At 46.7% G+C, this 24,621-nt stretch overlaps 1 protein-coding gene across 3 annotated transcripts in view; it reads left to right on the top strand.

Annotated features, from left to right (window-relative positions):
* The first annotated feature begins 9,167 nt into the window (after nucleotides 1-9,167).
* Nucleotides 9,168-24,621, top strand: part of SPEN (spen family transcriptional repressor) — a 53,315-nt gene continuing 37,861 nt past the window's right edge. For all 3 annotated transcript variants that reach the window (XM_088463246.1, XM_088463247.1, XM_088463245.1), the window contains exons 1-3: nucleotides 9,168-9,443; nucleotides 16,038-16,358; nucleotides 19,025-19,498. In XM_088463246.1, the coding sequence (XP_088319372.1) occupies nucleotides 9,361-9,443; nucleotides 16,038-16,358; nucleotides 19,025-19,498 (878 nt within the window). In that variant the 5' untranslated portion in view covers nucleotides 9,168-9,360. The remainder of the gene's footprint in view (nucleotides 9,444-16,037; nucleotides 16,359-19,024; nucleotides 19,499-24,621) is intronic.

Genomic DNA, 24,621 nt, shown 5'->3' with positions numbered 1-24,621 from the left:
TAAACCCTTCCTGTGCTCCAGTGATTATTCCAGCTGGGTCTGTGTAAATGTGAAACCCTGGAATTCCACACCTCCACTGCTAATGCAGAACGCACAGGTTTCACTCCAGTCTCCCTTGGAGGGAGCTGATTCCACCAGAATGCGGGTAATTCAGGTGAGAGACAATCCCACAATATACATTCCTATTAAATAATAATGTTTTTCATTGGGCAGTGCCGGCACGAGAGATCTTTTGTAATAGAAGTGCAGAGAGCACCGCTCACAGGAAACTGAAGTCACCTATATCAGACAGCGTCCTGCTGCCTATTGCTGATCATCATTTAACTGTCGATTCCTGACTGTCTATACTTTCTAAAATCCTTCCTATACCTTCTAATAATTGTCGCTATTTAGCGTAATGAGTCGCACAAGAAATAAATGCTTTCAGACTTTGAGTGTGGTTCCAAAGCACAAAAAGTTATTATTCAATATAAAAACAGATGGTTACACGCTGTGATCTAAAGACAATTAGCGGAAATAAATCATACAGACCCAAGGTACAGTTGTTTCATACACACGCGCTCTGGACCCAGATACCGGCATCAGTATTGAAACCTCCGTCAACAGCACTGCAAGAAGACTGGCATCCAAGTTTAGAGAGCCCACATATATACTCTTACAGGGATAGGCAATACAATAGAACAGTTTGGCATGATTCCATTGGTTCTTCTGTTATAGTATAGTTCATAGGTCAATTCGAATGGACACAAACAGCCTCCAACAGCCCTTTGTGTCCTTTTTCCCGCTGCATAATAAATCTAAGCTGGCTACATTACAGAGTACATTTTAATGTTTAACTCTCTATGGTCCATAGTTTGCAGACACATGTTGTGATCTTCTCACCGATGATACCATAAATCTGCAAAGACACAGTGGATCAGTACAACACCAAACACGGTCTGCTTACCATGTACTAAACCTTAGATATCAAATAACCTTTATTTCACAACATTAATAATTACTGAATAAACTTTGAATATTACACTTTAATGCTAGGGAACCTTCACCAGATGTGAATCTACTCAGTAGCAATATATTAAGCCAGTGGTTCCCAATCTTTCTTGAATCCCAGCGCCCCAGAGTAATGGCACCACTAGGCCAAAATTTTCAAATTTAAATATTTAGAAAAAGTTATTAAATGTAGTAAATTGTGCTGACCTGCCATCCTCAGGGTCAGTTATATGATGGTGGACAGGGTTACGCTTCTGTTTGTCCACATATATTATGACTGACAGCCACCAGCTCTGGTTTTGCCAATTACATTGACCATAAATAATTTGATTTGGTCCTGGCCCATCAACACACGGCACCCCTGCAGGTGCCCCACGGCACTCAGTTTGGGAACCACTGTATTAACCTAAGAATAATGTGATATTTATCTTACGATAGATGCTTATATATTTTGCATAGTCACATAATGTCAATATTGAGTGTCTTAGGAAATCTGTGTGAATAAGCTATATACGTGTGATTCCACCACTTGCATATAAGTTTATGTTGTTTTCCTATTGGAAACCAACCAGAATTAAAATTAACTGGAATTTCACCCAGTTTTTCTAGCTATGTGACACAATGCTGGGAAAATCAATCTACTGAAGACACAGCAGTGACTGGAGACTATAATGTAAGTATAGAAAGATCTATATGAGTGACCTATCCAGCGCTGTTATCACAGCCCTGATCAGGGATGGGGGCTACTCTGAAACTTGTTATTGGGAAGAAGAGTAATGCTGGGTACACACTGGCAGATATATTGGGCGATCAATTGATCAGCCAATATATCTTGTGTGTGCGTTGGCCAGTGTGTACCAGCGACATGTTTGTGCTGCACAGCCGATGGCAGATATATCTGCTCATCGTGCTGTGTGGGGTCGGTCAGTCAATCACCCGTACACTTGCTGCAGAGGCCGCGGGCTATCTGAGACACCATATACCAGGTGTCGGAAGCAGGGCCAGATTAAGACCTTTAGAGGCCCTACGCACTTAAAAGATTTCGGCACCCACATATATATATTTCTCCCCCCCCCAAAAAAAGTTATCTCCAAAATTCTCGCCCAGGGCTTTAAAATCCTCCAAATTTGGAGACCCCCTCCCATTTGGCAACACTGTACTGAGTGCCGATGAAAAGGACAGCCGACATGCCCAAGACGAGAACGGTCACGTGAGCCGCGGTGGACCCTGAGGCAGTTTACCACATACCAGATTCTAATTTTGTTGTATTACCAAGATTAATGTCTGTCATTAACCTCTATTATTACTATTTTATTATTATTGTATATAGGGCCTGATTCAGACCTGCTCGCGAGCGCATAGTGCTCGCAAGTGGGTCAAAGGTCAGGCAGTTTGCGCGCGCGTGCCCCGGAGCGAGTAAGAACATCACTCGCTCGTCTCGGGGCTCGCAGCAAAATGGGGCGGCTATCGATGTTGATCGAAGGAACGCCTGCCGTTTGTGGGCGGCCTACTGACATCACATGTGATGTAAGTAGTGAACTTCGTGCTCTATTAGAGCAGGAAGCTCACTGGGGCTTGCGGTGGACGAGACCCTACCACAAGGGTCTCGTCGCAAGCCCGATGGTCGCGATAATCGCGACCATCGCCAGGCCGCCCGCCCGCACAAGCTGTGGGTGGTCACCCACAGCTATGCGAGCGGCCTGGAGGTGGATTTAAAAAAAAATAATCCGCCCGGATTCAGAGCGAGTGCTCGCAAATAGCGAGCGCCTCTGAATCAGGACCATAGCCCCTTTTTATGGAACATGGGGCCTAATTCAGATGCGCTCGCAAGCGGGTCGATGGTGGGGTACTGCGCGCAAGCCCCGAAGCAAGAGAGAAATTCTCTCGCTCCAGGACTCACTACAATAGGGGCGGCTGTCGATGTTGATCGACAGCTTGCCCCGTTTTGTGGGCGGGGCGGTGGCTACACAAACGGAGGCGTGCCCGAAGGAACGCCTGCCGTTTGTGGGAGGCACCACTGACATCACCTGTGAAGTCAGTGGAGAGCTTCCTGCACTGTTAGAGCAGGAAGCTCTCTGGGGCTTGCGACGGACGAGACCCTACCACAAGGGTCTCGTCGCAAGCCCCTATGGTCGCGATGATCGCGACCATCACTTGGCCGCCCGCAAAAGCAGTGGGTGGTCACCCACTGCTCAGTGAGCGGTCAGGAGACCGCACCAAATAAGAAAAAAAACGCCCTGATTCAGAGCGAGCACTCTTAAAGAGCGTCCGGCTCTGAATCAGGCCCACATTTCAGTTGCACCATTTGCCTTTTGCACCATATGGTCCATGTTAAATCCTGCAAAGGAAGATTTCTGAAGTGACCCCCCGTTGATGCCCTAAGCATGTGCTTATTTTGCTTAATGGTTAATCCAGCCCTAGTCGGCAGCTGGTATGGACCCGGCATGATAATATTTGTAGTTCCACAACATGTCACGCTAAACGAATCTTCATTTATTTTTGAACCCAGCCTGAATCACACACCCCCAGGGTTGGGTTTTATTACCGATATGAAGATTTAATGTCAGAGAAACATTTAATGCTGTTAAATGTAAAATAAAAACATTAACTGACTGTGGGCCTGATTCAGAGCCGAACGCTCTGACCAGAGCGCTCGCTCTGAATCAGGGCCCTCCTCCATGAAAATGGAGCGTCCTCCTGGACGCTCGCATAGCTGTGGGTGACCACCCACAGCTTATGCGAGCGTCCATGATGATGGTCGCGATGGTCAAGACCATCGCGCTTGCGACGGAGACCCTGCGGTAGGGTCTCGCTGTCGCAAGCCCTGGAGTGATTTTGGCTCTATCAGAGCTAAAATCACTCCCACTGACATCACTAGTGATGTCAGTGGGGCCGGCTTCAGACGGTAGGCGTTCTCCTTCTGGCAGCCACGCCCCCGGCACGCCCACCAAATCAACATCGACAGCACGCCCCCTTTGGTGCGAGACCCGGAGCGACGGAGAGCCCTTCGCTATCCGGGTCTCGCGCATGCGCATGACGGAGCTCCCTCCGTCGTGCGCATGCGCAGTGGGGCAACATCGACCCGCTTGCGAGCATCCTGCGCTCGCGAGCGGGTCTGAATGACCCCCTGTATTTGGATGTATAATGTGTTTAGATGGATGCTCTTATCATCATGGTTGTCTACACTCTGGGGATGATATATGTCAATATTTATTAGCAAAAATTTAAATTGCCCCATCTGAGAGGCAGCGTAGCTACAGTTTCACTAACCGAGCGGATCCACGAGCCTCTACCTTTCCAGGGCCCCAGAGGTCAGCCTCTGTTTTCCCATGAAGGGTCAGGCCGGGAGATCCTGTTCCACTACCTCCCCTCCCCCTCTATTGTGAGAACAAAAACAGGCCCCTGACAGGACCCTCAGCTGCCTCTGTCACCACAGTGCATGCTGGGCCTGATTCTATCCACACACAATATGGATGTTCTCTTAGTTAGCCGATGTTATAAACACTGCGCCTGCATCTGAGTCGCATTGTGCGTGCGACATGCGTCCTGATGGTTACAGCAAGGAGACGTAGAAAGAATTTAGGCACAGGGAGTGTGGATTTTAGTGGGTGTACCTGGAATGTAATAGGGGGGTGTTAGGCAGACGCAAGTGTGTCGCTGACGGCAGCTGCGTCCGATGACGGTCAGCTGCTCACACAAGACGCCATGTTCAGATAGAGAAACTGCACCTGCCATAGGCTTGGTTCAAGTTCTCATGGTGGCGTCTAACGAAGCAACCAGACGGATTTCCAGAGGCGCAAGTGGCCGCCTCAGGATTAAAGAAGTCAGCCGCGGAATTATCATAAAATAATATACAGTGCAGGGCTGGTGGGCAGCAATGCACACGGTGTCCGGCATAGTAGTGAGTATATGTTCCCTATATGTCCACTGCACCATTAGTGATGTCACACAGCACTGTATATATCTGTCTCCCGAGTCCCCACATAATATAATATGTATATAGTGAGTAGTGTACAGAGGGTACAGTCCCTGCCTGTGTAATGGTGGCTGCCTGTTCCCTATATCCCCTGTACTATTAGTGATGTCACACAGCACTGTATATACTGTATATATAGCTGTCTCCCCACGTGATATAATTATATAGTATGTATATAGTGAGTAGTGTACAGAGGGTACAGTCCCTGCCTGTGTAATGGTGGCTGCCTGTTCCCTATATCCCCTGTACTATTAGTGATGTCACACAGCACTGTATATACTGTATATATAGCTGTCTCCCCACGTGATATAATTATATAATATGTATATAGTGAGTAGTGTACAGAGGGTACAGTCCCTGCCTGTGTAATGCTGGCTGCCTCTTCCCTATATCCCCTGTACTATTAGTGATGTCACACAGCCCTGTATATACTGTATATATAGCTGTCTCCCCACATGATATAATTATATAATATATATACTAGTGATCAGTGTACAGAGGGTACAGTCCCTGCCTGTGTAATGGTGGCTGCCTGTTCCCTATATCCCCTGTACTATTAGTGATGTCACACAGTGCTGTATATACTGTATATATAGCTGTCTCCCCACATGATATAATTATATAATATGTATATAGTGAGTAGTGTACAGAGGGTACAGTCCCTGCCTGTGTAATGGTGGCTGCCTGTTCCCTATATCCCCTGTACTATTAGTGATGTCACACAGTGCTGTATATACTGTATATATAGCTGTCTCCCCACATGATATAATTATATAATATGTATATAGTGAGTAGTGTACAGAGGGTACAGTCCCTGCCTGTGTAATGGTGGCTGCCTGTTCCCTATATCCCCCTGTACTATTAGTGATGTCACACAGTGCTGTATATACTGTATATATAGCTGTCTCCCCACATGATATAATTATATAATATGTATATAGTGAGTAGTGTACAGAGGGTACAGTCCCAGCCTGTGTAATGGTGGCTGCCTGTTCCCTATATCCCCCTGTACTATTAGTGATGTCACACAGTGCTGTATATACTGTATATATAGCTGTCTCCCCACATGATATAATTATATAATATGTATATAGTGAGTAGTGTACAGAGGGTACAGTCCCTGCCTGTGTAATGGTGGCTGCCTGTTCCCTATATCCCCCTGTACTATTAGTGATATCACACAGCGCTGTATATACTGTATATATAGCTGTCTCCCCACATGATATAATTATATAATATGTATACAGTGAGCAGTGTACAGAGGGTACAGTCCCTGCCTGTGTAATGGTGGCTGCCTGTTCCCTATATCCACTGCACCATTAGTGATGTCACACAGCACTGTATATATCTGTCTCCCGAGTCCCCACATAATATAATATGTATATAGTGAGTAGTGTACAGAGGGTACAGTCTCTGCCTGTGTAATGGTGGCTGCCTGTTCCCTATATCCCCTGTACTATTAGTGATGTCACACAGTGCTGTATATACTGTATATATAGCTGTCTCCCCACGTGATATAATTATATAATATGTATATAGTGAGTAGTGTACAGAGGGTACAGTCCCTGCCTGTGTAATGCTGGCTACCTCTTCCCTATATCCCCTGTACTATTAGTGATGTCACACAGCCCTGTATATACTGTATATATAGCTGTCTCCCCACATGATATAATTATATAATATGTATATAGTGAGTAGTGTACAGAGGGTACAGTCCCTGCCTGTGTAATGGTGGCTGCCTGTTCCCTATATCCCCTGTACTATTAGTGATGTCACACAGTGCTGTATATACTGTATATATAGCTGTCTCCCCACATGATATAATTATATAATATGTATATAGTGAGTAGTGTACAGAGGGTACAGTCCCAGCCTGTGTAAAGTTGGCTGCCTGTTCCCTATATCCCCCTGTACTATTAGTGATGTCACACAGCGCTGTATATACTGTATATATAGCTATCTCCCCACATGATATAATTATATAATATGTATATAGTGAGTAGTGTACAGAGGGTACAGTCCCTGCCTGTGTAATGGTGGCTGCCTGTTCCCTATATCCCCTGTACTATTAGTGATATCACACAGTGCTGTATATACTGTGTATATAGCTGTCTCCCCACAAGATATAATTATATAATATGTATATAGTGAGTAGTGTACAGAGGGTACAGTCCCTGCCTGTGTAATGGTGGCTGCCTGTTCCCTATATCCCCTGTACTATTAGTGATGTCACACAGTGCTGTATATACTGTGTATATAGCTGTCTCCCCACATGATATAATTATATAATATGTATATAGTGAGTAGTGTACAGAGGGTACAGTCCCTGCCTGTGTAATGGTGGCTGCCTGTTCCCTATATCCCCTGTACTATTAGTGATGTCACACAGTGCTGTATATACTGTATATATAGCTGTCTCGCCACATGATATAATTATATAATATATATACTAGTGATCAGTGTACAGAGGGTACAGTCCCTGCCTGTGTAATGGTGGCTGCCTGTTCCCTATATCCCCCTGTACTATTAGTGATGTCACACAGCACTGTATATACTGTATATATAGCTGTCTCCCCACATGATATAATTATATAATATATATAGTGAGCAGTGTACAGAGGGTACAGTCCCTGCCTGTGTAATGGTGGCTGCCTGTTCCCTAAATCCCCTGTACTATTAGTGATATCACACAGTGCTGTATATACTGTATATATAGCTGTCTCCCCACATGATATAATTATATAATATGTATAGTGAGTAGTGTACAGAGGGTACAGTCCCTGCCTGTGTAATGGTGGCTGCCTGTTCCCTATATCCCCTGTACTATTAGTGATGTCACACAGTGCTGTATATACTGTATATATAGCTGTCTCGTCACATGATATAATTATATAATATATATACTAGTGATCAGTGTACAGAGGGTACAGTCCCTGCCTGTGTAATGGTGGCTGCCTGTTCCCTATATCCCCCTGTACTATTAGTGATGTCACACAGTGCTGTATATACTGTATATAGAGCTGTCTCCCCACATGATATAATTATATAATATGTATATAGTGAGCAGTGTACAGAGGGTACAGTCCCTGTCTGTGTAATGGTGGCTGCCTGTTCCCTATATCCCCCTGTACTATTAGTGATATCACACAGTGCTGTATATACTGTATATAGCTGTCTCCCCACAAGATATAATTATATAATATGTATATAGTGAGTAGTGTACAGAGGGTACAGTCCCAGCCTGTGTAATGGTGGCTGCCTGTTCCCTATATCCCCTGTACTATTAGTGATATCACACAGTGCTGTATATACTGTATATATAGCTGTCTCCCCACATGATATAATTATATAATATGTATATAGTGAGTAGTGTACAGAGGGTACAGTCCCAGCCTGTGTAATGGTGGCTGCCTGTTCCCTATATCCCCTGTACTATTAGTGATGTCACACAGTGCTGTATATACTGTATATATAGCTGTCTCCCCACATGATATAATTATATAATATATATACTAGTGATCAGTGTACAGAGGGTACAGTCCCTGCCTGTGTAATGGTGGCTGCCTGTTCCCTATATCCCCTGTACTATTAGTGATGTCACACAGTGCTGTATATACTGTATATATAGCTGTCTCGCCACATGATATAATTATATATGTATATAGTGAGTAGTATACAGAGGGTACAGTCCCTGCCTGTGTAATGGTGGCTGCCTGTTCCCTATATCCCCTGTACTATTAGTGATGTTGCACAGCACTGTATATACTGTATATATATAGCTGTCTCGCCACATGATATAATTATATATGTATATAGTGAGTAGTGTACCTGCCTGTGTAATGGTGGCTGCCTGTTCCCTATATCCCCTTGTACTATTAGTGATATCACACAGCACTGTATATACTGTATATATAGCTGTCTCCCCACATGATATAATTATATAATATGTATACAGTGAGCAGTGTACAGGCTGCCTGTGTAATGGTGGCTGCTTGTTCCCTATATTCCCCCCAAGCCCCCTCCTCTGTAGTTTCCCAGCTCACACACAGCCCCCACCTCAATCACAGGGAAATGTCAATGCGCATGCGCAGTACAGGGAGCCGGCTGCTGGCAGCTGCGCGGTCTGGAAGTGAGCTCAGTGCGCAGGCGCGTCGCGGCCACGCCCTCCTCCACCCCCTCAGCTCCCCATTCACCTCAGTGGCCGCCGCGCATGCGCAGAGCCGGTGTCGGCGCCGAGGGCTGGATGTGAGTGTGTGACCGGGACACGGCGGAGACCGAGAGACGGAGCCCGACAGCCGCTGTGTGTGACAGGAATCCCGCCCAATGACGGGCTCAGCGGCCCGCAGCACTCTCCCCCCTCCCTCCGTCTGCATGAGCCGGGACACCGAGCCAGCATGGTCCGGGAAACCAGGCACCTGTGGGTGGGGAACCTGCCCGAGAACGTGCGGGATGACAAAATCATCGAGCATTTTAAACGGTGAGTGGCGGATTCCTGCCCCGGCCGCTGGCGCCCTTCCACCCTCCCCCCTTTCCTGCCCCCCCTCCCCCATACTCCCTGTACTGTGCCCGGGATCTCACTTCATCCTCTCTCTACTCCGGCCAGGACCCCCTCATCCTCCTCATACTGTGCCTGGGAGCCCCCTCATTATCTCCCCTCCCCCATAAGCCCAGGACCCTCTCTTTACCTCATTCTGTGCACAGGACCCCTCATTCCTTCAACCTGATACTTTTCCTGTGGCTCTTATTCCTTTTACCCCCAATATTGTACCTGGGATCTTCTCCTTGATTCTCTTCCTAGGATCTCCCATTTCTTTTCCCACAAAATCTGCCTGGGGGCCCCATTCCCCGCCCCCCCCCCCGATACTCTGCCAGGGGCCCCCCATTTCTATCCCTCTGATATTCTGTCTGGGATCCCCACATTCCATTGCCCCCGATACTCTGCCTGGGACCCCCCATTTCTATTCCTCTGATTCTGCCTGGGATCCCCCACTTGCCCCATACTCTGTTTGGGACCCCCCCATTATTCCCCCTGACACTTTTTGGGAACACCCCCCATTACTTTCCCCCTGGCACTGTTTGGTAACGCCCCCCCTCCCCCATTACTTTCCCCCTGGCACTGTTTGGTAACACCCCCCCTACCCCATTACTTTCCCCCTGGCACTGTTTGGTAACACCCCCCCTTCCCCATTACTTTCCCCCTGGCACTGTTTGGTAACACCCCCCCCCCTTCCCCATTACTTTCCCCCTGGCACTGTTTGGTAACACCCCCCCCCCTTCCCCATTACTTTCCCCCTGGCACTGTTTGGTAACACCCCCCCCTTCCCCATTACTTTCCCCCTGGCACTGTTTGGTAACACCCCCCCCCCTTCCCCATTACTTTCCCCCTGGCACTGTTTGGTAACACCCCCCCCCTTCCCCATTACTTTCCCCCCTGGCACTGTTTGGTAACACCCCCCCCTTCCCCATTACTTTCCCCCTGGCACTGTTTGGTAACACCCCCCCCCTTCCCCATTACTTCCCCCCTGGCACTGTTTGGTAACACCCCCCCCCTTCCCCATTACTTCCCCCCTGGCACTGTTTGGTAACACCCCCCCCCCCCTTCCCCATTACTTCCCCCCTGGCACTGTTTGGTAACACCCCCCCCCCCTTCCCCATTACTTCCCCCCTGGCACTGTTTGGTAACACCCCCCCCCCTTCCCCATTACTTCCCCCCTGGCACTGTTTGGTAACACCCCCCCCTTCCCCATTACTTCCCCCCTGGCACTGTTTGGTAACACCCCCCCCCTTGCCCATTACTTTCCCCCTGGCACTGTTTGGTAACACCCCCCCCTTCCCCATTACTTTCCCCCTGGCACTGTTTGGTAACACCCCCCCCCCCTTCCCCATTACTTTCCCCCTGGCACTGTTTGGTAACACCCCCCCATTACTTTCGCCCTGGCACTGTTTAGGAACCCCCCCCCCCATTACTTTCCTCCTGGCACTGTTTGGGAACTCCCCCTCCCCCCCCCTTCCTTACCCCCTGGCACTGTTTGGGAACACCCCCATTCCTTTCCTCCTGGCACTGTTTGGGACTCCCCATATTCCTTTCACCCCCCCATACTCTGTTTGGGTCCCCCCCATTACTTTCCCCCTGGCACTGTTTGGGACCCCCCATTCCTCTCCCTTGATACTCTGTGTGGGACCATGATACACTGTTTGGTACCCCCCCATTCCTCTCCCCTGATACTTCCCAGGGTTCCCATCATTCATTCCCCAATAGCCTGCCTGGGGCTGACCAACCATTCTTGGCTCTGCTCTTGCTGCATTGTGTCTGAGGCTGACCGGTTCCCTCACTATTTACAAACCTGTATGTGTTACGTGTCTTATATGTGTATTGCTTAACACTGAGCATTGCGTACATGTAGGATACACAGGAGCCTACATCCATGTAGCTCCTATTTACATATGTGCCAGGTGTATTCATCATGTAGTGTAAGTGCTTTGACCTTAATTTAACGTGTGTGTGTGTGTATGTATATATAATATATATATATATTTTATTTAGTTTTTTTGTTATGGCTGTAGGCTAGACATTGGTACATGTATGCATGTAGATGTGGTAAGTGAGGACACAGATGTGTATTCCTGGCTCTGATTGTAGATTGGTGTACATGTAATACTGACACTCTTATGTGTTACAATGTTTTTATAACAGTCCATGTATTTGTATATACATATGTTCAATGCTGCAGTCGTGGGAGTAATATGTAATGACATTTGCTGGAGAATATATATTGCTGGATGTAGAAATTATATTTATTATACATTGTTGTTTTTTTTTGGTGAATGTATATAGATATTTATTAGTAATTTTATATTCTACTGCTCCTGTGCTTGCTTGACGGGACAGACGGTCGTATTGTTTGTGGCTCTCCTCCTGGACTGGTGAATTATTAAACATTTTTACCCTTCCTCCAACTCCCGTGATATCTGTTGGGGGAGGGGAGCTGAGGGATTTCAATACAACCCATTCATAGTAGCTAATAGTCCCGGTCTTCGTGGGAATCTCAGGGTTGGATCAGTCAGTGCCCTCCTTGGTGGTGATATTAATAGGCACTTTTGTAACGGTTGCAGAAACAAGCTAGGGGTTAACCCAGAGAATGCCACGCTCTGATTTCCTCATTCCAGGGCTAAATTCCAGGGTTAATTTTTGCACAGGGGGGAACGAGGATAGTGACCTCTTCTAGTTCCCATGGAGCATAGGGGAATTTTTAGCTGATTATACAGTGTCTGATCGGTTCCCTCTGGTCTCCTTGTATGGATAATTCCCATCTCTATTTATGAGTCTGCCTGTAGTGACCTCCCTACTCCCACCCATAGCACCCAGCCTGGCTCCTGCAGATCCAGAGCCAAGGGTTCTCCTTTAAAATGGCGCCTAGCACCTTTCTGACTGAGATGCCTCAGCAAAGCCCCCCCTGCAGCTGCGATCCAGCACAAGTTGGATATACAATCCTGGCACCTCGCTGCCCTTTGCTCCACATTCCTCGTTGCACTTTCTGGGTCACGTTTGTGCAGCTTTGGAGGCCAGAGGGGCTCTCCTTACCTTCGGCGCGGGCTATAGTTGGAGCCCCAGATTAATGTGACATTTTGTTCTCTGCTGGGTTTATGAAATAAAGCCTCTTGTGTCGCTGGGGTTCTCTGAAAAGGGCTTTAATATTCTGCCGAAGTTACCAAGGAGATGCTGCTTAGAGATGCATTAGGGGAGGGAGTCCAGCCGCATATATTCACTACCAGCATTTCCCATATAACCCAGTGTGTCTGCTCTGCCTGTGATTGGTGCTTTGTATACAGTCCTCTGAAGCCGTTTCATGTTGTATTGTGAATCCACCATTTCCTGCATAGAACAGGGGCCTAAATTCCTACCATATTCGAAGTAGTAGGATGATAACTGCAATTTGCAGACAATTCTTCTTATTCTCTGCAGGTTTTCCCCGGCATTTGATTGTTGGAATAGATGCTCCTAGTTCCCACCCTTCTCCCCCCCCCCCCCAGCCTGTGAAACACAAACACTTTGCAAACCTAATTAGTCAGAAAACTTCTGCAGAGGCCTGTGTGTCCATACAAGAGGTTTAGTGATGTGCTTTATTTTTAAAAGGTTGGATCTTTTTTTTTTATTTATTATTTTTCCCGTTAAAGCTCAATTGTCATTGAAATTGTGTAAACAGTGCTTTGCCATTGTATATGGTGAGAATGGCATTTATTGTCCAATATGTGCAGTTATCCAGCCTTTTGTTGTGTAAATGCTCTTCTCTTCTGTATTTTTTCCATTTGAATTGCTCTCTGATTGCCTCAATGCTATGTTTACTGTTGTTTCCCACGTGTTAAATACCCTTTTGAGTAGAAAAACACAATCCGATCCAATAGCTCTTGGGAATCCAACATTCACTGGAGCTTCAGACTTGTGATTTGCACAGTGTATTCCCAGGCACCGTATGATCATGTATATTCTATTCTATTCCTTCTTATGTAAGGTGTCATTTGACTTGATTCTCATGCATCGTGCCTAAGGGGAATAGGATCTTGGGGATGCATTGTAATACATCCGTGTGAACGTCTGTATAGAATGTTCCTTTTACCTTGTGTCCGGATGCAGATGGAACGGAGTTTGTCTCCGGGTTATATCGCTATTACTGTACAGTTATCCTGCTGGCCTCACATGCTCTCATATAGAAGCTCTTGTCCGGTCTTGGTGGAGGACGTGTCTTGTGCCGTTATTGTGTAATTGTTTATAAAACAGACCTACTAACTCCTCTCACACAGTCCTGGTCTCCCATCACCTCTGCATATCATGGCAGCTGTAGTCTGCGTCACAAAGCCGCTGGTTACATGACTGCACCACCCTGCAATACTTGCTACTCGGGGCTTTAGATTGGTTCAGGGTAGATTATTTAGGCAAACGCTACGTTCATGAAGGGTATAAATGTCCAGTGACTCACTGTGCAAAATTGCTGGGTGTTTTTCCTTGATGCATTGCTGTGAAATAGTGAATTTGTGTAGTTTTATTTATATTTATGATTTTATAGTATTTAAATAGGTGCGGATGGATGCAGCAAGGTCGGTGGTTCCTCCCATATAAGTTATTTTGGAGCTCTGCATTGTAATAGCTGGTGGGAATGTTGCTTATTATATGGAAAAGCTGGCCACTAATTCTCAAGGGATCGCAAGAAATTCTGAATTTTTCCTAAATGTTTGGCACTAATGTGCTAGGACAGGGTACGACTAAAGGGGCGTCAGGTTATAATTTGGGGGTGTTGCCGGTATCTTTGACAGCCCTGGCGTTGCCGTCCTATTGTCCATGGTGACACGTCCTTACTGTATTGTTACAAAGCACAGACTTTGTTCTGCCTATTATCGTTCCGGGTCTCTTGCTATTGGTCAGATAGAACCCAGTGCTGCCTGTTGGCTCCTTTTTTATGTTTGAGAAAATGTATTTTTGCTTTTTATTAGGAGTTTTCTTTCTGCGTCTCATTCTAAGTGCCGGTCTTCCTCCTCCCGAATCACAGCCGGGTGTTAGGGATGGCCAGCGTGCCCGATTAAACAGCATTCTGTCCCCCCAGCATTTAGGAGTCCCCTTCCATTTGTCTTCTCCCCAGAATGCATGCATTGTTTGATATCAGGTTGGTATTGACCTTACCAGAACAGCCATCTGCCTTGTTTGTCACGGCTGCAGGACCCGGGAGACTATAAAGCTGCAGTTGTGAATCTTACTATGCACAGACTATTACTGTTCCATGTAAGGAATCTACACTGCCGGGCCCGGAGCATGCATGAAATAAGAAGGGCATTCTGGGAAACAGTGAAATAAAGGTTTTCAGTGAAAATAATCTGCCCAGGTTTAGCTGCACGATTAATGAGTGATCCCTGAGTCTGGTGGTGTGTGAAGGCTTTGGCTACGCCTCGCCCTGTTATCCAGCTCCTCTGTCCTCAGTGATAATTCTTCTGCACTGATCTGTTTTACAATTCCCAGTTCTGTTTTGCCAACCCCCCCCCCTCCCCACCACAAACACACACACACTCCAAACACAAGAAAGAGCCGTCTGTCTGGAGGGGGCTGTGGCAGAGCCCCTGTGTATTAGATGCATATCTGGGCAGTCGGCAGTATTGTGGTTAGAGGAGTAACGGCAGATATTTCTCTCTCCTTTGTTTTGTGGAGAGAATTAAGCATGGCCGGCAATAAGTTCCAGATGTGTGGGAGGCAGACGGCGTTGTAGGGTGGAAGATTCCGTCCTCTGCCGTAGTTCAGAAACTCTCACAACAGTGTAATCTAACCATGTTTAATGCGATCACCCCAACCATATTGTAACATAAATATATATATATGTATAATGTAATGCTGTATTCTTAGGGGGAATCCTTCAGTCTTTAGGACATATATATTCGGCCTTAAATTCCCTTTCTGAAAGAAGTAGCACGTTTAGACACGAAACACCCTGGGTGTGGCGTTACCTGCCGCCAGGTGTCTTACACGCCAGGTGTACTGCGTAAAGGCCTCGGAGTCCTAGTGTCAAGCCTTTGGGCTGAAATATTCACATTTCCAGAGACGTCACTGCCTGAACGGGTTAGGACTCGCCCTTAAGAAAGTTCCAATGGTGAAATTAAATTTGTCGCTGTCAATTTAATGATTTGGGATTGTTGGTTGAACATTTTCACTGTTCTAGGTCCCCCCCCCCCCCTTCCTCTCCCAATAAACTAACCTTAGGTGACCTGGACTTGGGTGCTGCTGGTATGTACAGAATATCCTAACATAATTGCAAAACTATTAAAGGGGGCAATGATAATTTCAAAGTCTGAGCATATCTGGAATTGGGGATCCTCAAATGGATGGTTTAAGAGTACGTTCAGGATATTGCAAATCTGTTTAGTCCTAGAAATGGCATTAATTGAAAGGTTTATGTTTCGGCGGCACCTCACACTAACAACAGGAACAATGACTGTGTGAATTGTGACAGTAAAAATTGTGTAAATGATCTTTTATTATTTTGTAATATTTTTTTGCTTTTCTCTTCTTTTTTTTTTTTTTTTCCTCCTCCAGATATGGACGCGTTGAAAGTGTCAAAATTTTACCTAAAAGGGGATCTGATGGCGGCGTGGCAGCGTTTGTCGATTTTGTGGATATTAAAAGTGCACAGAAGGCACATAATGCTGTCAATAAAATGGGGGACCGAGACCTTCGGACGGATTATAACGAACCAGGCACCATTCCGACTGCTGCCCGTGTTTTGGATGAGACAGTTTCCATAACATCTCGTAGTAGAGAGGTTTCTGGGTTCAGAGGAGGTAGTGGGGGGCCCACTTATGGTCCCCCACAGTCACTTCATACGCGGGAAGGACGTTATGAGCGGAGACTTGATGGGTAAGTTGTAAGGTTTCTCTAGGCAGGTATTTTGTATTTTATATGGTGAGAAAAACAAAACAAAAACAAAACTCTTAGGTCCCCTCCGATGGATGTAACACTTTGGGAAATCTGTGTGCTTCCTCTTGGGTTTGGAAACAAGTGAATCCTGTGGCCGGGATCTTGGTGCTCCGTAAGGGAGTCTTCCTGTAGCTGGCTGGATGTATGTCCTGGCGTTCTGTAAGCAGAAGTATGACGTTTTCCCACATGGATTATCCTCTCTATGGGCTAGCACTGCTGTCTGTGTGGATGTATCCTTGGAATTACATGCTACCGCTGGGGTGTTATGTACAGTCCAACCATGCTGGTGGAATTGGCCTTGGACAGGGATTGCTCTCCGCAATGGGACGCGTCCGATAGTCTGTGGATTGTGTATGCATCACAATGGCTTCTGAAGACTGAAGACCGTGCGTTTTGGCTCTACACCGATTGCTTGCGATGGGAATTATTCTATTACAGGGCGATATAAAACCGGTGTGACTTGGAATGTAATATGGAATATGAAACTCTTCCTGAACAATGGACCTACGGATGATTAAAGCAACGACGATGATTAATGGTTAAGGCTCATTGAAATCTATTTATTAAAAGCAAGAAAAGGTGTCTTTTGACATTTGGTAATGTGTGGCTGGTGGATATGACAACTGTCTGGATGTCTGTACAGTAACCATGTGAATTACAGGCTTATTCCAACCAGAGAGGATGGTGGATTTGCAGAAACAGCAGCTAATACAGGAGACTTTTTTTTTTTTTTGTTCCAAAACCCACAGTGGATGGTGCCGATGAGCGGAGTTTGGGGGTTGGAGAGAGGTATAAACGGTTCTTCCCGTAGGATGCTGTTCCTCAGTGGATTGCTCCGTTTTTTAATTTTTTTTTTTTTTTATGTATAGAATTTTTTTCGGTTTGGTTTCCTAAGAATATACATATATTTTTTTTTTATTTTTTTTTTTCTTGGTTCATCAAAACCCTTTGAAACCCTTGTCCTATTTGCCTCATTGAGAAGGTGGAAGGTGGATTTACCCTAAAAAGGGACCAAATTGGGGAAGTTATGTTCTCAAATCACTCCCTAGATTTAATTGGGATTGTAGGTCGTGTTACCTCACTCGGAAAAGGTTGGTATGTCCTGCCCTGTATATATTCCGCCCTTCTCCTAACCCAAAGTCCTCCTGTATTTCTACTAACCCTGTAGAACATAGCAGTAATAGATTCACCAGCAGCTTTGTCAGCACTGACTTCCTCCTCTTCCTCTCTACTGTTAATCTCTATATAGCAGCTGTACTGATGTCTCCCATAACTGTATTGCTAAGTGTCCCCACTCTTCTATGTTTCTGCTTTCCTAATACATAACAGTGAAAATCTGTTTCCTGTTCCCTATGCCTCGGTGCTTTCGCCAATGCCGAAGACATTCTAAATATAAAGTGATATTTCTGTTATAGTGTAAGTGGATGTTCTTAATACTTGGGGCTTAATCTCAGCACTGGGGAATTCTAGACTCTGCTTTGCAAACACGAAAGCTATGATCGGCCCGGGCCAGGAGGTGTAAGATAGGCTGCGCAGACCAGGATAAATTTATTGAAGACCCAGCGTAACTAGGCCGACTCCCTCCTGCAGCCAGTGTGTGACCCGAAGAGAATGAGGGAGGATAAGCAGTCGCTCATTAAGCAGTTGTAGCACCAATGGTCCGTAGTGGACTTGTTGTCCATGTTTTCTCACTGGCCCATCTCTTGCCATGACTGGTGCCGTATAGCTTTCTGAAGAAGCCACGATTTCCGGCCTGAAACACTCCTTACCAATGTGTAACTAGTACACAACAAGTTCTACCGATTCCGCTCGGACAGGTTGCAGACTACTCTGCTCGTTATCTGCAGACCCCGATAAGTGATGAATAATAAGATGAATGATGTCACTAGCGTCACATGGAAGCGAATATGTAGTAGTCCCGTAATTGATTCTCGTTCCGGCCAGCCAGTGTCAGGGCTCAGCAACACTTGGCAAAGCTTTGATTAGCGGGAGAGCACAGCCACTAAATATATGCTAATAGATTTAGCACACAGTAAATGAGTGCTTGTAAGTCTGTCCACATCAGCCATCATTATCTGTACTGTTTGATGGATCCTTACCCCAGCCATGAGCTCAGGTTACTGTAAAGGCTAATAGCCCGCACTTGCTGCCCGATCACTCTTAAGTTTTATTTATATTTTGTAGGGTTTTTATCACATTAAGCAATTAGATTATATAATGTAATCATCTAAAATCCCCTCATGTTCCTCTTTGGGTGGTAGATTTACCAAAGCTTCTAAACATGAAAAGTGGTGTTACCCGTAGCAACCAGTCAGATTCTGTCTATCATTTTGGGATGCAATCAAGAAATGATAGCTACAATCTGGTTGCTGTGGACAACACCACTTTTAATTTTTGGAAGCTTTAGTAAATGCACCACCAAATATCAAGTAAAACAATGTGATGAGTAATGAAATTCCTACCGCACGTACACACTCATGCACGGTGTACACTGTACATAGTGTAGCAGATAATGTTACTGATACACGTTAATGACTGCATGAAAAAATCTCCTAGAAACTCTGACATGACAGAAGACTGAACAGTTTATCCCTTTCTTAACGCAGGGCTTCTGAAACACGGGAGCGATCATATGAACACAGTGCCTATGGACACCATGAACGTGGGACTGCTGGCTTCGAAAGGACACGACACTATGACCAGGATTACTATAGAGACCCACGTGACCGGACCTTACAACATGGAATATACTATAATTCTCGCCGCAGTCCAAGCCGCTTTGATGCTCACGATCCGCGCTACGAGTCTAGGACCCGGGAGCAGTTTACATTACCCAGTGTAGTGCACAGGGATATTTACAGAAACGACATTACCAGGGAGGTACGAGGGAGGCGCCCTGACCGGAACTACCAGCACAGCAGGAGTCGCTCGCCCCATTCATCCCAGTCTAGGAACCAGTCCCCGCAGAGGCTGGCCAGCCAAGCGTCAAGGCCTGCCCGGTCGCCCAGCGGCAGTGGCTCCAGGAGTAGATCATCCAGTAGTGACTCTCTCAGCAGCAGCAGTAGTACAAGTAGCGACAGGTAGGTCCCACAGCCGCTGCGCTGGGATAGAAGATGGTGGATGAGTTGCTTTGGCGGAGTCTGCCTGGTTTTGATTGGTTTAATGATGTCTTTCAGCTCATGTGGCTCTCTATGGTGCAGAGGTCTCTAGTGCATTTTATTCTCTAAACAGTGCTGTCAATAGGAAGAGTATATAGTGAATTATTGCCAGTGACTGATTTGTCTGTAAATGCTGCTGAGGTACAAGGTACAGCTTGATCCTATGACGGGAGGTGGTGGAGGATTACTGTCCGTTTTGTGCAGGGATTAGTGATGTAAGAATGGTACGGTATGAATGAGAATAAGGGCTTACAGTTGTGTTGATACAGTAACCCTCAGACAAATCCTTATTGCATGCGTCATGTGTCCCTGAGCTTCCAGTGCGCACAGATGTGTGTCAGTGTCCTGCGCACAGTCCGAGCCTCCTAAGCTGATGCTTACGTGGTCAGTTGTGCTGGTTGTAATGGTCTGTGCGCCCAGCCTCCTGATCTTTGTCTCTATCGGGCATGCAAGAGATCCATGAGCTTTTCCTTTACTTTCGTAACTGATGACTTGGTCTTTATACGGCTTCTAGCGCCATTTGTAAGTTGTGTTCTCATGGTCTGGTATCTCCAAGTATTCTGGTTTTCCGATTTATGGTGCAAAATATAAAACCAGGAGTGAAATTTACTGCGGTAGTTTCCCTGGCAGCCAATATCTGGTGCCCCTGAGTAGGGGAGTAGGGGGCCTAGTCGGCCTGGTCTGCTGTTTACCTGTAGAACTGCTGTTGTGTCTCATAGGGACGAGTCAATTCAGAGCGATGCTGAATAGCCCCAGGAAGTAGTCCACCGGAACTGTTCAATTCACCGCGCTGTTACCCCCGACTAAAGGATTTCTTCTCCCACCCTCCTGAGGGTGCGAGCAGACATCCGACTAAAGTGTCGACCGCGATGCTGTTTATCAGCTTAGCGCGGCAATAAAAGCCTCACGGTCAGCACTTGAATCAGAGAATGGCGGTTAGCGCAACTAAACACCCGGTTTAAGTCACGCGTCTTAAGTGGCTTTAGTCGGACTTAACAGCGCAGGGAATTAAATGGCTCCAGGAACTACTTCCCCGGGCTGTTCAGCATTGCGCTGAATTGAATCGCCCTCATGGGGTAACTGTAGGGTCTGGTGCTGCGTGGTAAATACATAGTGTGATGCCACCAGCTGCAGTATAATAAGAGGCTCAGTATACGAGTCTCTATAATAACGTTTTACTATAATTCTTTGTCACTTTTGATAAAATTATTTGATCTGTCTGCAATCATGGATATTGAGTTTTAGTGTACATTTTTTTTTTTATGTTGTCCTGTGAGGGATCGGTCATTTTTAATTCTCGCATATATTTTATGTTTATAGTGGGTGTAATTTTTAGCATGCCGTGCTTAGCGATGATGAGATTGGCTGAAAACAGATTCAATGTGCAACATGACCTTGATCAAAATTCCAGCATGCTATTAATGCGCATTATTGCATGGCCTCCTGGCGGCGACCTGTCGGTGCGATCCCGTTAAATAACGTCGAGGGCGAGAAATCTTCCTTGTGGCCTCGGTGAGGGAGGTTTGTTTCCACCGGCTGCCCAGGCCACGTGGTGCTCTCATGTCAGCGAGGAACGTTGCAGGGTTCTGCGGATGACGTTACCACACTCGCCCGTTTCCTCCTCTGCATTTGAATGTGGCAAAGTTTCAAACGTGATGGAAGTTGTTTGAAATGTGCCGATTTATTTTTAGTTGCTCTTTTATTTTTATCAAGCTTTAAAACGCAGGAAGCCGGAGGCGAGGCCCCGCTATCTGCCCTTTGAAGCGTGTCCCCTGTGCGTGGGAATGAACCGCAAGCACGGTCAGATGCATCCCTGCTGTAGGGAGCCTCGGGGAGTGAGCTCTGGCCACACAGCCACACGAGCTGCCCGGAGGATAAGGCCCCTTGTTTGTGTGTCTGCAGCCAGTCTGGGCTGGAATAATCCAGTTTCATTTGGCCGAGTGCCACCTCCCAGGCCGAGCACACTGCACTTCCTCATACTGGCAGCACACAGGGTGGGGGGGAGGGGAGGCTCTGATTAATGCAGAGTGTGAACTGCTTTCCAATTAACCCGGATATGTTACAGAGAGCCCAGGGAGAGGGATTGTGCACTGTCATTAGCAGTTCTGTGTGCACGTACGGCCTCGTTCCAGCATCCCCGCTGTTAGATTCCACACTGTCCTAGGGAACAATACTGTGCATTTCTGTACTTCCTGTATATGCAGCTTCCTCCCAGGCTGACTGATACCGTCAGAGAAAGCTATTGTGTTATCGATTCCTCCTCAGCTGCCGTGAAAACAAAAACCTGGCGATGAGCAGTTTGTATAGATGGTTACGGGCTGCCAGGTGGTTATTACTATAAAGCAGTGGTCTTCAACCTTGGCCCTCCAGCTGCTATGGAACTACAGATCCCAGGATGCCCTGTTACAGTTTAAGCATGCTGTTATATCAAAACGGTGGCAAGGCATGCTGGGATGTGTAGTTCCACAGCAGCTGGAGGGCCAAGGTTGAAGACCCATGCTATAAAGGGTAGAGTTTCTCTTTAATTACCGTCCCACAAGGCAGCATCCACATGCAGCACAGAGTTACGGTGTTCTCACCCTGAAAACTTTGCCAGCCGGGCGGCATGTCGGGAGAGGGCAGTGTAATCTGGACATTGCCCACTTGCTGGCTGGGCACAGAGATAATTGTGCCCAGCGCTGCTCGCTATGACGCCGTACACATCTGCACTCTCCATCTACCCTTTCTGCATGGTTCCCGCCGTCCAAATCGCATCCTGCCTCTTATAGACGAGGGTGGGAATCCTGTTTCTGTGCCTGTCACAGTAGCGTTAGCGTTGCGCGACTCTCATTTTGCCCGTCATACCCCTGGAGTAGGATAGTGCCGGGTGGCATGTTTAAAAAAAAAAAAAAAAAAAAGCAGAGTAGAGCGCCCGTGAAATTGATCCTCGGGAGAACACTGCAGCACTGTGATTGCCTCTTTCCACCCTGCATGAAGAGGCTGTTTCAGTACCATCATTGCCACTTATTAGATGAGTGATTATCTGGGGTCCGTGCAGGTCCCTTGCATACTCGGATGACCCAAATCTCGCTATCTTACACTTAGTATGTTTTGACCTTTTGTACCTAGCTGGTTGTCTTATATAGAACCAAAAACTGGCTGATGAAACTAGAGGGTGGGTGATGAAATCGTATGAGGCCCGGCTGTTGGGCCACTAGGCAGAATAACCTGTGGCTTCATTCCCGCTGTGAGAGACACCACACCAAAGTCCTTTTTCACCATGATGGATACTTGTTTAGGTTTCTATAGGACCATAACCAGATGCTACAGGATCTGCCAGTTGCTTCTATCCCTTTCGATATTACAGGCAGGTTTGGTTTGTGCCACACGGGCTGTAGTAAGCTTAAGCTGTACCTGTCGCCTACGTACAATGAAGGCAGTGGGTTTATGGTCTCAGCTTCTGTCCACGGGAATGTAGCTTTTATATAGTCACAAGGAGCAAATGCCTCATGCCCCAGCCACGTCACCCAGTCATGTAATAGACTGAATAGTGGTTTTCGCACGCTCAGTCTGCTCCAACTGCACAGGGAGCTGGTTTATGTCAGTGTCTCGCCTGATCCCGGCCAGAAGGGTCTGTATAATGAGGGAACAAGTATAGAGGAGTGAGAGGTGTCAGCACGGGGGACACTAACGTGTACAATTGCGGCTCCTTCTCTTGTGTGTGTACTGAGATAATAGGTGAGATGTAGTCATGTGCGGTATATTGCTCCGGTAGTATTCACGTTCACGCATGAGCAATAGGTTGTGCTGCGCACTAAAGTATTCATCCTATTTGTAATGCGGGGTTCAAGCCTTGGCTTCACCATAACTAGTCGGCCATGGCAGAGATGCCTTCATTCACCTTGGTAGTGTAGACACCCATATGATAGACATGGTCAGCCATTTTCCCGGCTCCTTACACTCGGCCATCCCTGGCACATGGCTTCGTATGCTACATGTAAAGAAGTGGGCTGCTGTAACTTGGGTTAGTTTAGGAGCCAGATGTCCTGTCCTGTTACTTTATCCCATCTCCAGGAGAGGTGAAGGCCTGGCACCCAGCTCTATCCATAGTATAAAGTAACAGACCTGTTGTCGAATCCTCTTTATTGTACTGTACACCAGGCGGGATTCTGTCATTATTATCACTTTGCAGGTTACGCAGTCAATTAATCTCTGCAGTCTGCTGCTCCTTGTCCAGGTACAGGGTTGATGTATAACTTGACCTGGCTATTTCATGTCAGTGTGCAAACAGTGTCTCTCACATCCCCCCCCACAACCCCAACCCCACTCGGATTGCCCTGTGTCCTCTGAGTGTAACTGATGAATGGCAGCCTCTGATACTTGAACTCTGTCCTGTATATGTGAGGTCGCCTCTTAAAGGGAAAGTTCACTTTATCCCCTAGTTGATATCAATGTATTGTGTGGTTGTAAAATTGTTAAAACCCCATATGTCTGTGTGATTGGGAACCTATCGCCTGAACCTCTTATAACACACAGGGCGGAATTCAATTGATTTCGCGGCCCGCATCTCCCGTCTAAAGTGACAGGAGATAGCGGGCCGCTATTCAATTGTCCCAGCGTTTCACGCTGATCGCACCCAAAGTGGTCGGGTTTAGCCGCGTAAAATGGCTATCCCCGACCAAAGTGCTGGGCGCGATCACGAAAAGTGATGTTTGGGCGCCCAAACATGTAACTTTTCGCACATTTCAGCTCTCATCCCCCAGGGGCTGCGAGCTGAAATGTAGCGCTTGGCAGCTGATCGCGCCCGACAGGAGCAAGAATAGAATAGCTCCGTCGGGCGCGATAGGGGATGAAAAGAATTGAATTCCGCCCCAAAGATTGTGGAGATGTCTTGCAGCGATCTCACGGGACGTGTATTTGTCTGTGGCATTGTACAGGGGCATTCAGAAAACAAATGGGGCAAGTGCAGTTCCTTTTAAAATGTGCAGAAAACCAAAAGTTCATAAAAATGATCCTGTTACAATGAAATTCACAAACTAACAAGACCCACATTTCCTAAACTTGTG

This window comes from Taudactylus pleione, unplaced genomic scaffold (genome assembly GCF_031769625.1).
Source record: "Taudactylus pleione unplaced genomic scaffold, aTauple2 ptg001334l, whole genome shotgun sequence".
Taxonomy (NCBI): Eukaryota; Metazoa; Chordata; class Amphibia; order Anura; family Myobatrachidae; genus Taudactylus; species Taudactylus pleione.
This window is presented reverse-complemented; position numbering and strand designations above follow the sequence as displayed.